We start from the raw sequence: 18,340 nt of genomic DNA, 5'->3' as shown, positions 1-18,340 counted from the left end.
CTCTGTATTGTTGGGAAAGGGCATGTGAGTAAGCATTTCACAGTAAAGTCTACACCTGTTGTATTCAGCACGTGACAGCACATTTAGGTTTTGTCCTGCGGAAAGGTGAATTTGTCTCCCAGGGTCTTGTGGAAAGCAGACTGAAATAAGTTTTCCTCTAGGATTTTGTCTGTCCTTAGCTTTATACTGTTTTATTTTCATCCCCCCCAAAAAACTTGAGTCCCTGCCGATGACAAGCATACCTACAACATCATGCAGTCACCACCATGCGAAAACCTCCCTGATCTTTGTGGTTGAATCTGTCTTTGAAATACACTCCTCGATTGAGGAACTGTACAGATGTATGTGTGGGGTACAGAGATTATGTTGTCATTCAAAAATCATGTTAAACACTATAATTGCACACACAGTGAGTCCATGCAACTTATTATGTGACTTGTTACTCAAATCTGTTCTCCTGAACATTATTTAGGCTTTCCATAACATACTTATTGACTGAAGGCAATTTGTAAAAAAAAATTAAAAACAGAATTCCACTTTGACATGATGTATTGTGTGTAGGCAAGTGACACAAAATCTCAATCTAATCTATTTTTAATTCAAGCTGTAACACAAGCAAATGTGGACAAAGTCAAGGGGTGTGAATACTTTCTGAAGGCACTGTATGTAGCTACCTGACGATGAAGTCTGAGTGGGCCTCCTGCATGATCTGCTTCTCGGAGCGGATGTGCTCCTGTTGCCGAGTGTCCACGATGTGCCTCTTCTTCAGGATCTTCATCGCAAAAGTTTTGATCTCATCGCTTTTTAGCTGCACCTGCAGGACACAGACGGCAAAAGATATAGAGCATCTCAAGGTCAACGACCACTAAAAGCGAAGATGTAAACATGTCCTGGCTGTGCAGATCAAGTCGTAGTCGAGCCATTTTTAACACTTGTTCTGGGACCCAGTAATAGCAGATGAGTCATGGGTCTATTCGTAACTCCGGAGGACCTGAAAATAGTTTGACTGGGAGAAGACATTCTTCACATTGCCTATGTCAGGGAGCACCTACATTTCCAGGGTCATTTAATCCCCGGGATGTCTAGCAATGGATTGCACTACAGTGAACACGATGACTGGATGCAGGCGAAAGGCCACTCGTTTCTACTGAGGATGCCGCAGTGCCGAAAATAGGACAGGGCAGGGGATTCCTCTTTAGGCCGAGTTGCTGGGCTTTTCCTTTGCCGCAACTCTTGAGACCTCACTGGTCCGCATTGCTCCATTCTAGCACTCACTTGATCAACCCTCACTTGCTCTGTCTATCTGTTTACATGCTTTTCGAGTCTTTTATGTGTCAGTTTAAGTGTATATTCATTTTTATTGATACAATTCAAATTGTGCATTGCAATATACAGATAGCTGCCAAAATAAAGGAAACACTTTTGAGTAAAGGAGGGATACAAATTATAGCAGGTGCTTCCACACAGATGTGGTTCCTGAGTTAATTAAGCAATTAACATCCCATCTTGCTTAGGGTCATGTATAAAAATGGCCAGTTGCCCATTATTTTGGATACTATGGCTAGAAGAAGATATCTCAGTGACTTTGTAGAGGGGATTCAAATGAGCATAAGGGGGTGTTCTTGCAGCTCATGGTGGCACAGTGCTTTATGTTGGCGTTTCCTTTATTTTGGCAGTTACCTGTACAATGAGTCAAAAGTGTTTTCTATATTCATTCAACATATAAATCATGTGTGTGTTTTGTGTGTAATTATAAATCAATCAATGTTACAACTAGATATACTTGAAGTCTTGGCCTAGATTTGATGCAGTTAATCTCACAATTCTATTAGGCCTGTACTACAAGCAGACTGAAGTTGGAAAGTTTCAGAGAACTCCTATGCTATGTAACACTGTGGGTCACATGGCAGGGCTCCATTACCTCTTCTGCCCCTCATAGTGGAAAGTGACTTCAAATAGCCCAAAGACATTCTTGCTACCTGACCTGAGACCGCTCCATTACAGGACAAGAAGACCACGGATCCTCCCTGTCCTTTATCTCCCAATTAAGTTCAACGTCTCTTTTACTCTTTATTCCCCGCCAATGGTTTATAATAAAATAGGACAATGTGTCTCGAGAACTGTCTGGAAATGTAGAGCTCCAAAAACAAGGTATTTGACGATTCAACGATGTCTGCATCTAATGACCTTCCCTAGAGAATGAAATCACTCGACTACAGTAATCGTGTTCACTCTTGAGGACCTCCTAGCAATTTTACCACCATGGAAAAACTGACGTTGTCATCCATGGGCAACCTTGACTATTCAGTCTACCCAGTTGATACAGTATGCCTTGGGATTGGGAGTGAAACAGTGTACAAAAGAGAGAAAGACGTTATCAACATATAGTTCATACAGACAAACAGTACATACTTTATTTAAACATCCTACCAGCTCCACACGTCCGAAGCCTCCGACCCCCAACGTGTCAATGATGTTGAAGTCCACCAGCTTCAGGTTGCAGAAGAAGGCATTTTCCGCTTCATATCTACATTTTTTGAAGTGGAAAAAGGGAAACTTCTTAGAAGTCTGGATGGAGTAGGAGGCGATAAGTAATGACAATGGCGGGGAGGGAGCCGGGAGACTGTTCTGGCGCTCCCTCTCTTTCCGCACTGGGATAGGTAAGATCAACTCACGCATCTTGTCCACACCGTGGTCTGACCAAGTAGTGAAAAACAATCAATCAACTGGAGCCCTCTGATAATAGTCAATAATATGGTCAATAGAACGGAAGTATGTGCCTTGCAAGACACAGTTGTTGATCTGTTGCCTCACCAACACTTTCTACACAGCATCTGTAAGAGTTCTTTCTCGAAAGTGGAGTTAAGGCGCCATTTCCAGTTCACATTTCGAGGATTCGAATATAGTGTTATCTGGGTGTGGAAGATTGGTGAATTAGCCAGATCTTCAGATTGTGTCTGCGTGTATCGCAGTCCAAGTACGCTTTCTCAGAGTCCTCTGGGTGTGTTGAGTTCAGAGTCCAGCAATTACAACCCTCAAGGTAGAAATCCTTACTTTGAAGAAACCACCCAGAGTTTTTGCAAACAAAACATAGAAAATAAACAGGCATTCAGGTAGAGGTAACCTTCTAAAAGTTCAATCCAAGAAAGATCAATCCAACACTGGAACAACTCTGCAGACAGTCAATGAATTAACTTTACAGTACGTCCACTTAGACCACAAGGTAGGGAGAGACTAAAGCCTTGAATCCAGACTGCAGGACAGCGACTAAGGTGGGTGTCCGTGTCAAAACAAAAAGCCAAGTGTACTCGGCTCCAAGTACCAGTGACTACAAATACTGCCTGGCTGATCCCACTGGTATTAATAGCATTTGGACATTGCTTGAGGTTCACCCAGTTAGCATTGCTCTCACACCCCTGCCATACTGCCAAACTGAGCCTCCATCATCTGCAAGGCCTTACACCTCACTTATAAACTTGGAATGCAGATCACACCTCCATATTAAAGAACCATTATGGACAGGATTTGGTCCCTCACTGAGCTGAAGTGGAGAGTGTCATTTTACTGATTCCCTGTTAACTACAGTCATGAAGGATGGTATTCAATTCAGCTAATTGGTGAATGAGTGAATATAATAATCCTGTATGGTTGTATGGAAAATCTGACAGATAAGCAGGCCTGAAAATATCCTGTGAACAAGGCTATCAGGTTGTTTCCCAGACATCTGAGCTACTGAGTGATCCCCCAGAATCTGTTTTGGGACATGTAACTGAGTGTCTGCATCAACTGTCCCATATGCTGAGAATTATCGGCCATCTTCAATGTGAGTTTGAGGTGAACAAAACAGGAAGCACCCATGTCATTTTAGTAGTACGAACTCACAGCACACCCTCTTTATCACAGATCTTACCCCACTGCATCACACTATGCTGGTGGGACGTGAGTCCCCAAAGACGGGGAGAGGGGTGTTGCTACTAGCCACGTCTGTAACAAACTTAATGTTATCCATGGATATAGGTGTCACCTTAATGCTTTCTGGCAGTGCGTAGAAACTGACACCAGCCAATCAGAGAGGACCATTATGGGGGACTGCCATGGAGCAAAGAACCGCATCGACTAAGCCTTGACTGAGGCCAAAGTCACATTACCAAACGCACATCAGCTGATCGCCCATCGGACTGAAGTCTGGTGGCCCACCGTTGAAGCCCTACGTATTAGGACGAACCATAGGTTCAGGGTTTATAGGTCTACTCTCAACTATGACTGTGTAGACGGGTGTAAAGACTTTACTAAACGCCACACAATAATTATAAACTTTTACAAGACCAAAGATCTAGTCAATGTCTATATAAATGCTCAACTCATGTAAATGGTATTTTTTTACAGTTCTAATGTGTCCTATTCGTAATTGTTGAGTGTATAGCCTAGTGTTTTTGTTTTCTGATTCTATAGTAACGGCTTAAACACACATCTCCCCCACCCCTCATTTGTGGCCCTCGGACTTGTCGTGGAGTCCATTTCACCAATCAACTCTCCCGAGGCCTTAAGAGGAAAAAGTTTACAGATGGGGTGTCACATGATGTAATTGGTGAGCTGCTGACAGAAGCTATGCTGAATGATGCCTCCAGTAGACCAGACTGTCAGAGGCCTCAGCGGTGTGGTGATTTTCCACTAGGTCATTCTTCAATCCCATTCGTTTGTCCTAGGGTAGCCCATGACTCTGAGAAGCATTTGGGACGTTTAGGTTAACAGTGACCTTCTCATGAAGCAGGACTGTGAATGTAAAAATCAGATCGAGTTCTAGACACTTAAACCTTATGTATTTTGTTTCACAGCCCATATGAGGCATTAGTAGCCTCCTGACTTAAGTCAAGTGACTTTCTTATGTAAGTGTACAAGCCTATACACAACGCCATGTAGCCTACAATGCTTGTAGGCATTGTAGGCTAGAAAAGTACTAGAAAATATGTGTCTTCAAACCACAACATTCCACCGTATGGATAATGGATACTACAGCTACACAATGTCCTGTTATGAGACACACTTATATAAAAATTTGTGTGGAAAAAAAATCCTTACTATCCAATCAAATTTCTCTCGGCTACGCCCCCGGCCCCTCAAAATACCAGAGCTGCTGCTGAAAAGCGCGCTCACGGCAAAACAGTCACATTCCTCCATTCTGACATGACTACTTCCAATATCTGCACTATTGCTGCCGTGGCAGCTGTCAAAATATCTGCTAAGTCCCAACCTGGGGCTGGATGAGGCCGCTCACCTCAGGGGTCAATGCACAACTAAGACCGACCCATAGGGGTTTGACCCCCCACCTGTTTCACAATACAGCCACCACAGGGGCAGAGATAACCAAAAAATATCCCGATAGAAGTGGGCTACCGGGTGTTAATGCACAATGCAGCAATTTGACACGATTATGTCCCCTTGACCTGAAGACCTGACATGTCAAGCCTAGGTCAGTTCAACTTGGTGTTATCCTTGTCTCATTGTGTTTCCTTCATTTAGGCTACCTTGCATCTTACATTTTAATCGTGTATCCTTTGATGTTGTGAACTTCTGATGATCTTAAACTATTTGACTCGAACCATGTACTCGTAATTGTACCTTCAATTTAATTTGCCCAATTTTCTATTAAACTAATATTAAAGCTGCACTATGCAGAAATCGCTCCGCCATTCCCTGATTGCTAAAGTTCTAATAGTTTTAATTTCAATTTATGTGGCAAAACAAAGCACGAATAGTCTAGACTAGAGACTGTACCATCTAAACCACTGTGAAATATATTTTCCTTACCAAAAAAGATTGTATTTTCGGCTGTTTGAAGCTGGTGTACAAAACTGAAAGTCAACGACGCAAAAACAAAACTTAAGAACGGGAAGCATAGGAATAGCCCACATAGAAGATCTACCGCTTCTTAGACTTGCTTTCAATGAGAATGACAGATCTATAGCTCATATTTCTATGTGAATTTGGTTGGGTCACCAAAAAGTTACATGTTGCAGCTTTGCCACCATTAAATGACTACCGTACAGCTAATAGAGCTCCATATATGTGCCGTTATGTTGTGATCGTGTAGCCGTAAATGTCATGGCCTTGAGATGCTTCTGGTTCCTGGTTCCATTCTCAGAGCTAAGCACGAGGTCTAACAGTCAAACATAAATGCTTTACTACAGTGCTGACCTGCCATCAATCTCATCTTTGTTCCCTGCCAGTCATATGGCAGTAATGGCAACTGGTGATCTGTGGGAGAGCTCGCTTCCCATAACTCATGTCCACAAGAACCAGGATAACATTCAAGTATGGTTGTCTTTTAGGTTGAACACGGTCAATGTAGGAGTATCTAAAACCTAACATCTCAGACAAATCATGCATTGCACATTTTTTGTCTAATTGTTTTGCAATATAAATTCTGTTGATCCTCCAAAGTGGGCCAAATGCTAAGTTTTATGCAAAAGTATGAGCGACACATAATATTCAGCCTAATGAGAGGCCACACTATATCCATATAAAGTTGCCTATTCCTTATTTGGAAGTGCAGCATTTACAATATGTGGTTTCCTGTCATTGTTCCAAAGCATAATTAACCTTGTGAATGCACTGGTACTATTCTTGAGCTGTCAAAGAGACACTGCCTAGGCTAGAACTAAAGGCCAAACACAAAAATAAACTCCTCTTGCCTAAGTGTCTCTCAATATAGTCTTTCAGCAGTCAACAGGTCACAAACCCATTGGATTTACCAATAACATTACAGATACTTTATTGAAGACAATTGTACCGCTCTCTGAAAGAATGTAATTATAAAATAAGAAAACATAATGAAAAGTTTAATTACGCTCATGAAAATCAAGAGACAGTAGGACACATCTCCACAACAAAACAGGGAGACAAAGGAGTTTAAGAACTCTCTATCCTTGAGAAGTCAATCACACACACAAGTGGAAACTGCAAGGTCAACGCTTCTGGCCTGGCTGCCCTGCACTCTTAAGACTGTGTCACACGAAGCAATTTGGACAAAATTTCTGTTACAAATGCAAATCGAAAATGACATCATCTCACACAAATTTGCTGATACATGAAGCAATTCAAACACAATTGAAATTGCATGCAACATCCAATCCTGTCATACATCACATCATGGTTTTATAAATATTTTTTTTATCAAACCGGTTGGTAATTGTAACAGTATTGATATAGACAACATGCTGGATGTACAATTTAGCTAGCTAGCCAAAACGTTGCCTATTTGAATTTCTTTTTTTTCTCAAGCTAGCTGGCTAGCGTTAGTTTCCCATGCTAGCAACGAGATAAGCTAGCTAGCTAGTGCAGTTCATGTTGGACAATTTCAGTTGGAACTGTACAGCGAAAGGTCTGGGTTCACTTGTAAAATGCCAGACCATGTACATAAACCATGACTAGACATGATGTCTAGAATTTTTGATTTACGTTTCCCATGTCTCGTCTGTCACAGTTTATATCAGCACTGACAGCTGTGTTGACATGACTACAGAACGATATGACGAGTCATGTCAACTTTCTTCTGCTCATTGATTGGACAATGCATTCAGTCAGTTGCAGGAAATAGGATAGATTTGTATCTCTTGCGGTCCAATACAACTAGGTTGCAGGCATTTTTGTGAGGGTGACACGCGAAGCAACTTTGTTTCAAGCAACATCAATTGCATCCAGATTGCTTTGTGTGACATCAGATTTAGAAAAAATTGTTCCAAAATGGTTCTTCGGCTGTCTCCATAGGATAACCCTTTTTGGTTCCATGTATAACCCTTTGGGGTCCATGTAAAACCCAAAAGGGTTCTACCTGCAACCAAAAAGGGTTCTTCAAAGGGTTCAAACCTTTAAGGTTCTAGATGGAACCTTTTTTTCTACCGACTGTCTTCCACTGACTGTCCACAGAAAAAAAAAACGTGTTTACAGGGACCTAGCTGTAACAGCTGGCCCGGAGTTCTCCCACCCTCTAAGGTTTATAAACATAGGCCCTGTTTCGCCGAGGTAGGCAGAAAAATAAGAAAGGAGACCAGGGAGAAGGCACAGTAGCCTACAGCCAGGGAACATAGGGAACCCTAGGGGCACGGAGGAGGCAGGGGATACCAGCCTGAACCTAAGTCCTACAGCCCCCCCAGTCCCCCTTGTGGTGCCACCTTTGGTGTGAGAGACCCTTGGGGTGTAAGATACTGTACAGTTTCAGCCTCTGGGCACATTGTGTCCCCATGGTGGGGGATATAGTCTTCCCTTTGCATAGAGTAAGCCCTTCTGGCTTGATCTGCGGGCTGGATCCTGATCTGCGGGCTGAATGATGGAATTGCTGGAGCTGGAGTAGGAGCGAGTGTATTACTCTACAAGGAACATCTGTCAACCCGCAGCTTGACATCAGTTTGTTGACATATTCATGTTTCTGCTGTAGATGTCAATGTTACCAAGACAGTATAATACATCATTGAGAACTGCACTTATTTAACATGGGAAGCGCTTGCTACCACGACTGCAAATTGTAACTCCAGACCCCAAAATGAGGAAATTAAAGATTTCCTCTCCTGTTGTTTCCTTCAGATAAGGTTTTAGTTTTAGGCGTTTTTGCGTGCTCCTCATAAATCAGAAAACCTAAAATAGAGTTTGTTTTCCCAGAAACAACACAAAGCCCATTTGAACAACTACAGGTCTCTTAGTAACTAATGAACGTCAGTAGACCCCATGGACACAAATAGAGTCTGGTCTCTATCCTTGAAAAGTCAATCATACACAAGTGGAAACCACAAGATCAACGCACAAAGCTTATTGTGAGTTCTGTATATTTCATTGACCTAACCAAACCGTGAATTACGTGCTCTCTATACTCCAGCCCATTGATATGCAAGAGGACTGATGAAGGCATGAGAGGCCTGTCTGTCTCTATAGTGAATACATTGTGCATCAAGATGCACACAAAAGTAAAAGTGACTGTTGTTACTATACCATGACAACAACAGTTGCTAGTGATAGAGGGATCACAAAAGGATATTGAGGGGTAAGCACATTGATATATCTCCTTAGTTACTAGTCTATGGACTGTTTCATTGTCAATAAAAATATATCTCAATTCAAGAGTTGTCCATGTGTGACTGTGAACAGGCTCAAACATCAATGAAGCATTTCCTGTAGTAAGGATCACTAAACATTAGAGGGGGCTCTTGCAACATTTTCAAATGACAGTAGAAAGGCAATACAGAGAGTGCTTTAGCCTACAATACAAATTAATTGTACATTCATAATGAATCCTGTTGTGATGTTATGCAGAAGATGGCAGAGGAATAAGGCATGTGATACAATACACTAGGATCTACAGTACATCCACATTACAGATTTAGTCAAATTAAATATGCTGCCTGACACACGTGTGCGCGCGCACACACACACACACACACACACACACACACACACACACACACACAGACACACACAGACACACACAGGCCCCTGGAGATGGAGGGCATGACACATACAGATGTCGAATCACAATTTGACCCCTTTCGTCGCCGTAGGAAAATAATCCTGCAGGAGGATTTGAATATGTGAATAAAAATGTTGAATCGCCACCAGGGGGCAGCTGGAAGCGGTGTTAGTGTACAATGCACACCGTACCTAAACACAGCACAAAAGAAACTTCCCTTTTTCAAGACCCTGTCTTTCAAAGATAATTCAATAAAAAATAATAACTTCACAGATCTTCATTGCAGAGGGTTTAAACACTGTTTCCCATGCTTGTTCAACGAACCATAAACCAATGAACATGCACCTGTGGAACGGACGTTAAGACACGTTAAGACACTAACTAGTCACAGTTAGGACACTAAAAGAGGCCTTTCTACTGACTCTGAAAAACACCAAAAGAAAGATGGCTAAGGTCCCTGCTCATATGCGTGAACGTGCCTTAGGCATGCTGTAAGGAGGCATGAGGACTGCAGATGTGGCCAGGGTAATAAATTGCAATGTCCGTACTGTTGCACACCTTTTTGGTTACTACATGATTCCATATGTGTTAATTCATAGTTTTGATGTCTTCTCTGTTATTCTATGTATGTAGAAAATAGTAAAAATAATGAAAAACCCTTGAATGAGTAGGTGTGTCCAAGCTTTTGACTGGTACTGTACTTCAGCAGCAAAAACCAGACAGTGGAATGTTTACAAACTCCATTATGCGAATAATATGTGACCCGATTCAGGAAACTAGGCATATGTCGCAAGTAATTTTCTTTATTAAAATGCATTTTTTGACAGAAATGCCTTCTCAAACATTTGAACTTTCATGTGCCTTAATAGCAAACGTGTATGCCATCTGTAAATACGAATAAAATGGTTAAATTACGAGCCTTGGTTAAGCCACAGAAAAAGTGAGCAACCTTCCCACTAGCCATGATTGGCTGAGATAATGAGTGGGCTGGACATGCCGAGGGAGGAGTTCAGATTGGTCTGCCATATAGATGGCTTCTGTCTATTTGAGCTTGTCAGTCTGTGTTGGTAATCCTGATGAATGTGGCTTTAAAACAATGTATTGTGCTGTGGAGCTGCATAAGTGCTGCTCTCCACTTTCTGGAGGATCAAGTTTTGAAATCAGAGGAATTAGAGTATTATAGCTAAAGAGATTACATCTTCAAATTAAGGGCAACTGTGGTATGACATTCCTGACAGGGAGAAACGCCCATCATGCATGATGATGTATACAGGTAAGATAGTCCATATCTACATTTTCAGATATTACCCATTTCTAATTTTGATAGAAAGTGGTTTCATTTCAAGCTAAAGTGTACTATTAGATAGCTAGCTAAAGTTAGCTGGCTGGCTCCCTAACTGAGATTATTATATGTTTACCAGAGCCATTTGCTTTTCTAGTTAGAGCCTAATGTTAGCTAGCTAACATCGAACCTGGTTGGTTAGCTACCAGCACTGTGGCATTTTTGGCACCGTTCATTGTTGTTTAACTAACTAACGTTAGCTGGCTGGCTCGTTAGCTAACGTTACGTGACGTGTGTACAACACCCGTTGAATATGGCCAGTGTCAGTAAACGTCTGCAAAAAAGCGTAATGAAATTGTTGCCAGCAGAGCTGGTTAGGCTGTTTTCATGTTATCCAGAGGTAAACAAATCATCGGCCAGAGCGTCAAGTGTGCGCTCCGAGAGCGAAACAGGGTGGGGCTAAAGCTTAAGAGGGTGTGAATGATGCTGAATGGGTGTAGACAAATAAGAGCTCTTCATTAGATACCGAATCATTCAAAGGCCATTTTCTCGAAAGTGAGTTTATAAGTTGATCAACTTTCAAAGCATAATTACTTTCCCATTGTTCCTCAAATGCTGTGTATGATATACCATTTTGTAGCTCTTAGTCTATACCTTTTTCCAATGTAAAAAACACAATTACAAATGTTGTTACATAAGACTGAATCCAGGTGGTGAGTCACATATGTGCTGGTACAAGAATCAGTTTTCAAGATCAGTATGTATTATGATCCTACTTACTAACAAGCTACGAGGTGTTTTATTCCACAATTGTAAATATGTTCTAAGGTCAGTGAAATACAAACCAATGTGTATTTTCTAATTAAATATTTAAACTGAAGAAGAATAACTAAAACTGAATTACTATTATCAGAGGGATTATTCACATTCCTCATATTCCCACCAATCAGTAAATCATGAAATCATTCTAAACCCCAGAGCTCAGTAATAGTAGTGGGGACTAGGGTAGGATTGAATATGTAACAAAGCCATTGGGTTGGATAAAGTTTCTCTTTCCTGAAAGCCGGTGCAGCTGAGATCAAATGAGCAGATCAAATGAGACACTAATTAATTTTATGCATAGACTAGAACCTCATCAAGCAGAATATATCCACAACAATCAAGAAAAAAACTACATGAAAAAAACAGGTTTTGCAATGGCTAGTGGTGTTCAGCATTAATGAGGGGTGTAGTGTGTGTGTGGAGGAAAGCAGGGGTAGTTTGGTACTACTGTAATGACGTGTGTTTGAAACATTTGTGTGTGTGCGTGTGTGTGTGTGTGCGTGTGCGTGTGTGTGCGTGTGCGTGTGTGTGTGTGTGTGTGTGCATTCATGTACTTTGAGAGAGGTGTAAGGAGTGTTTAGAGCAATTGAGGTGTGTGCACGACTACATGTGTGATGCATACATCAATACAAAGGAGTGATATAGTTCATAACGAAATTCAGTAATGAATTTGAGTTGTACAGTACTTTATAAAGAGTATAAAGAGTAAGATACTTACTTGGCTTTGGCCCCTGCATCCTCATAGCCTTTGTTTGAGACATCTTCCAGGCCCCCAATCAAGTGTTTAAATGAGCTGCGAGAGATCACAGAGTAACACTAATCATTAACTTGCTCAATACCTTGAACACCAGGTCACATATGCTGTTATTGTCACAGATCCGCATTGAGTTCAGTATTGTTAATGCACGGAACATAGGAGGGCAGCAAATCACCTAAAACAACTGTCACAAAAATCTATCTAGGAAAAGTGCCTTGAGAAGAGTGAGTTAACATTAACATGATGATGTTGAGACAATGTTTAAGAATCAGTGAACATCATTCAGCCTTGTGCTGTGAGACCAGTGCAAATCAAGAGCATTACGTTAGGGTGGCTTCCATTTCGGTTTCAAATTAATCACACCATACGTTCAGTTGAAAATGTAAAAGAAAATATTAAGTATTACGACTGAGAAGATACTGTTCTTGAATGGTGCTTTCCCTCCACATCAGCTAAAGTGTTGATTATAATCTGAGAAAAGACTCTACAGACTAGATTGTTATTATTATGAGACTATGGATCGAGTCTAAGACGGCGCTGCAATGGATAGCAGCCGTCTTACGGACTCCTGACCAATTCTGCTATTTTATGTCGTTTTTATCGCTCATCTTAACGTTTTTTTGTACATAATGTCTCTGCCATAATTTCCTATGACCAAAAATAGCGTCTGGACATCAGAACACTAACTTCGATATGGACGTAATTTTGTATTTCAACAAGTCGGCAGCTATGGACTTTCTGCATACTCTGGGCCAGGCCCTAATCCCCAGGACACGAAAGAGGAAGCGGCAGTGAAAGAGATGCAGGCGAACCAGCATCCTGACCAGAGTACATTAGCGAGCAAATAGACTGCCATTTCCCTCTGCTCTGTTGGTGAACATGCAATCCCTTGAGAACAAATTGGATGAGCTCCATTTCTAGTCTATCCTATCGATCCGACACTCCCAAAAAATCCAATGTTTCTCAGTCGTGGCTGAACAAGGACATACATCTTTCTGTTTTTTTTCTATGCATTGTCAAGACCCGGAACGGTAGACTCGGGTAGGACGAAGGGAAGAGGGGCGTGTCTCTAATGTTAAGGAACTCTTGAGTTCTTGCTCGCCTGAGGTAGAGTACCTCATGATAAGCTGCAGACCACACTATTTACCAACAGTTTTCATCTACATTTCTCATAGCTGTCTATTTACCACCACAAACCGATGCTGGCACTAATACCTCACTCAACAAGTTGTATAGGGCCATAAGAAAATAAACATTCAGAGGTGGCATTTCTGGTGGCCAAATATATTTTTTATGAGCATGTCACCTGTGCAACTAGAAGCAACGTGCACAGAAATACATTGAAAGCCCTCCCTCGCCCTTTCTTTGACAAATCAGACCATAACTCTATCTTCCTGCTTCCTGCTTACAAGCAAAAACTCAAACTGGAAGTACAAGCTCAATACGGAAGTGGTCCAATGAAGCAGATGCTAAGCTACAGGATTGTTTCGGTCATACAGACTGGAATATGTTCCGGGACTCATCCAATAACATTGAGGAGTTTACCACATAATTCAATGGCTTCAGTAGCCTTTTTCTGCAGTCAATGACCAAAAGTGCCCTCTTTGGCTTCATGGGTGGAATGTTATTAATATTTTTCATAATTTCATAATTTATAAAGATTTTTTTTTTTTGACGAAAATCCGGTGTTTCTATGTTAAAAAGTTTTGTTATATTTCAATCTTCTGTGATGTATAGAAAGTGTACTATTGAGATGCAAACTCAAAATATTATACATTTTAACTCTATATCTGACATGGTACAGATGTCTTACTTTTTTAAGCCCATAACCATGTGTGTGAGGTGTATACCTCTGTTTCAAAGTAGATTTGTTAAAGACTACCAATTACATGCAGCATCCGCACTGAGCTAATGGCTAAAGCTGCCTATTTGAAGGAGTGGGACACTAATCCAGACACTTATAAGAAATCCCGCTATGACCTCTGACAAGCCATCAAACAGGCAAAGCAGGACTAAGATCAGGACTAAGATCAAATCCTACTACGCCGTTTCTGATGCTCGATGGATGTGACAGGGCTTATAAACTATCACGGATTACAAAGGGAAACCCAACTGCGAGCTGCCCAGCCACGAGAGCCTAGCAGACAAGCTAAATGCCTTCCACGCACACTTCGAGGCAAGGAACACTGAACCATGCATGAGAACCCCAGCTGTTCCAGACAACTGTATGATTTCGATCTCTGTAAACAGGTCAACATTCCCAAGGCCGAGGGGCCAGACGGAATACCAGGATGCGTACTCTGAGCATGCGCTGACAAACTGACAAGTGTCTGCAATTACATTTTCAATCAATCCCTGACATGGTCTGTAATAACGACTTGTTTCAAACAGACCACCAAACTCCCTGGGCCCAAGATGGCAGGTAACCTGCCTAAATGATTATCGCCCCGTAGCACTCACATCTATAGCCATGAAATGCTTTGAAAGGCTGGTCATGGCTCACATTAATTAGATTATCGGATACCCTCGACCGACTCCAATTTGCTTACCACCCCAACAGATCCACAGATGACACAATCTCTACTGCACTCCACACTGCCTTCACCCACCCGGACAAAAGGAATACCTATGTAAGAATGCTGTTCATTGACTACAGCTCAGCATTCAACACCATAGTCCCCTCCAGCTCATTTCCAAATTCAGGACCATTGGGACTGAACAGCTCCCTCTGCAACTGGATATTGGACTTCCTGATGTTCCCGCCCGCAGGCAGTGATGGTAGAAAACAACACATCCGCCACACTGACCATCAATAGGGGGGCCACTTAGGGGTTTGTGCTTAGTCCCCTACTGTACTCCCTGTTCACCCACAACTTTGTGGCTGTGCAGGACTCCAACACCATCATCAAGTTTGCTGACAACACGACAGTGGTAGGTCTGATCACTGACAACGATGAGGTACCTACACCACCCGATGCTACAGGAAGGCCATAAAGATCATCAAGGACATCAACCACCTGAGCCACTGCCTGTTCACCCCGCTGTCATCCAGAAGGCGAGGTCAGTACAGGTGCATCAAAGCTGGGACCGAGAGACTGAAAAACAGCTTCTATCTCAAGGCCATCAGACTGTTAAACAGCCACCACTAACATTGAGTGGCTACTGCCAACACACTGTCAATGACACTGACTCTACTCCAGCCACTTTAATCATGGGAATCGATGGGAAATGATGTAAATATATCACTAGCCACTTTAAACAATGCAACCTTATATAATGTTACTTACCCTACATTATTCATCTCATATGCATACGTTGATACTACTACTCTATATCATCGACTGCATCCTTATGTAATACATGTATCACTAGCCACTTTAACTATGCCACTTGGTTTACATACTTATCTCATATGTATATACTGTACTCGATATCATCTACTGTATCTTGCCTATGCTGCTCTGTACCATCACTCATTCATATATCCTTATGTACATATTCTTTATCCCCTTACACTGTGTTATAAGACAGTAGTTTTTTTGGAATTGTTAGTTAGATTACTTGTTCGTTATTACTGCATTGTCGGAACTAGAAGCACAAGCATTTCGCTACACTCGCATTAACATCTGCTAACCATGTGTATGTGACAAATAAAATTTGATTTGATTTGATTTGGTAGCCTATAGGGAGGCAGTTGTGGAAAAAGTACCCAATTGTCATACTTGAGCAAAAGTATAGATACCTTTAATAGAAAGTTACTCAAGTAAAAGTGAAAGTCACCCAGTAAAATATCACATGAGTAAAATACTAAAATGATTTTGCTCTAAATATACATGCAAGTAAAAGTATGAATAATTTAAATTTCCTTATATTAAGTAAAGTAGACAGCACAATTTTATTGTTTTTAAAATGAACAGATGACCAGGGGCACACACAAACATCATGTACAAAAGATACATTTGTGTTTAGTGAGTCCGCCAGATCAGAGGCTGCAGGGATGACCACGTGTTCTCTTGATAAATCTGTGAATTGGACCATTTTCCTGTCCTGCTAAGCATTCAAAATACAGCGAGTACTTTTGGGTGTCAGGTAAAATGTATGGAGTAAAAAGTACATTATTTTCTTTAGGAATGTAGTGACATAAAAGTAAAAGCTGTCAAAAATATAAATAGTAAAAGAAAGTATAGATACCCCCAAAACCTACTTAAGTTGTATTTTAAAGCATTCTAACTTAAGTACTTTACACCACTGTAGGTAGGTTAGAGACCTGTCCCTCAACATCAACAAGACAAAAGAGCTGATTGTGGATTACAGGAAATGGAGGGGCGAGCACACCCCCATCCACATCGATGGGACTGTAGTGGAACGGGTCGATTGCTTCAAGTTCTTCTGTGTTTCCATCACTAAGGAATTAACATGGCCCACACATACACCCAGTTGTGTGTGTGGGCCAAACCATAAGACTGCTAAACAAGCTAATCAAATGGCTAGCCGGACTACCTGCATTTAGCATTTTTTTTACTAAGTCTCTTTCACTGACTCTATGCACACACACAGGACTCTACTCACACACTCACTCATACTTACACTGACACGGCGACACGTAAAGTAGCAGTCAAAAGTTTGGATAGACCTACTGGGGTTTGTTTTTGTTTTTGTTAAACCATTTTTTACATTGTAGAATAATACTGGACACATCAAAACTACGAAATAACACATATGGAATCATGTAGTAACCAAAAAGTGTAATATTTGAGATTCTTCAAAGTAGCCACCCTTTGCCTTGCTTGGCATACTGTTGGCATTCTCTCAACCAGCTTCATGAGGTAGTCACCTGGAATGCATTTCAATTAACAGGTGTGCCTTCTTTTGTTTTTGGGGGGGGGGGTGATTTTGCCCCTTTTTCTCCACAATTTCATGGTATCCAATTGTTGTAGTAGCTACTATCTTGTCTCATCGCTACAACTCCTGTACGGGCTCGGGAGAGACGAAGGTCGAAAGTCATGCGTCCTCCGATACACAACCCAACCAGCCGTACTGCTTCTTAACACAGTGCGCATCCAACGCGATGAGACAAGGACATCCCTACCGACCAAGCCCTCCCTAACCCGGACGACGCTAGGCCAATTGTGCGTCGCCCCACAGACCTCCCGGTCGCGGCCGGTTGCGACAGAGCCTGGGCGCGAACCCAGGGACTCTGATGGCACAGCTGGCGCTGCAGTACAGCGCCCTTAACCACTGCGCCACCCAGGAGGCCACAGGTGTGCCTTCTTAAAAGTTAATTGTGGGAATTCTTTCCTTCTTAATGTGTTTGAGCCAATCAGTTGTGTTGTGACAAGGTAGGGGTGGTGTACAGAAGATAGCCCTATTTGGTAAAAGACCAAGTCCATATTATGGCAAGAACAGCTCAAATAAGCAAAGAGAAATGACAGTCCATCATTACTTTAAGACATGAAGGTCAGTCAATCCGTAACTTGAAAGTTTCTTCAAGTCATGTCGCAAAAAACATCAAGCGCTGTGATGAAACTGGCTCTCATGAGGCCCACCACAGGAAAGGAAAACCCAGAGTTACCTCTGCTGCAGAGGATAAGTTCATTAGAATTACCAGCCTTAGCAATTGCAGCCCAAATAAATGTTCATGTGACATACACATCTCAACATCAATTGTTCAGAGGAGACTACGTGAATCAGGCCTTCATGGTCAAATTGCTGCAAAGAAACCACTACTAAAGGACACCAATAAGAAGAAGAGACTGAGTTGGGCCAAGAAACACGAGCAATGGACATTAGACCGATGGAAATCTGTCCTTTGGTCTGATGAGTCCAAGTTTTTGATTTTTGGTTCCAACCGCCGAGTCTTTGTGAGACGCAGAGTAGGTGAACGGATGATCTCCGCATGTGTGGTTCCCACCATGAAGCATGGAGGAGGAGATATGATGGTGTGGGGGTGCTTTGCTGGTGACACTGTCTGTGATTTATTTAGAATTCAAGGCACACTTAACTAGCATGGCTACCACAGCAT

At 41.8% G+C, this 18,340-nt stretch overlaps 1 protein-coding gene across 5 annotated transcripts in view; it reads right to left on the bottom strand.

Annotated features, from left to right (window-relative positions):
* prkg1b (protein kinase cGMP-dependent 1b) overlaps positions 1-18,340 on the bottom strand; it is a 163,476-nt gene that overhangs the window by 3,389 nt on the left and 141,747 nt on the right. For 2 of the 5 annotated variants that reach the window (XM_024387764.2, XM_024387762.2), the window contains exons 9-11: positions 12,280-12,354; positions 2,413-2,527; positions 675-814 (exon numbers count right to left, since the gene is read on the bottom strand). In XM_024387764.2, the coding sequence (XP_024243532.1) occupies positions 675-814; positions 2,413-2,527; positions 12,280-12,354 (330 nt within the window). Of the gene's footprint in view, positions 1-674; positions 815-2,412; positions 2,528-2,675; positions 3,469-12,279; positions 12,355-18,340 lie in introns of those variants that run through there. The other 3 variants (XM_024387765.2, XM_024387763.2, XM_024387766.2) reach the window with 2 other exon arrangements.

The sequence above is a fragment of the Oncorhynchus tshawytscha genome, linkage group LG25 (assembly GCF_018296145.1).
Source record: "Oncorhynchus tshawytscha isolate Ot180627B linkage group LG25, Otsh_v2.0, whole genome shotgun sequence".
NCBI classification, from domain to species: Eukaryota; Metazoa; Chordata; class Actinopteri; order Salmoniformes; family Salmonidae; genus Oncorhynchus; species Oncorhynchus tshawytscha.
This window is presented reverse-complemented; position numbering and strand designations above follow the sequence as displayed.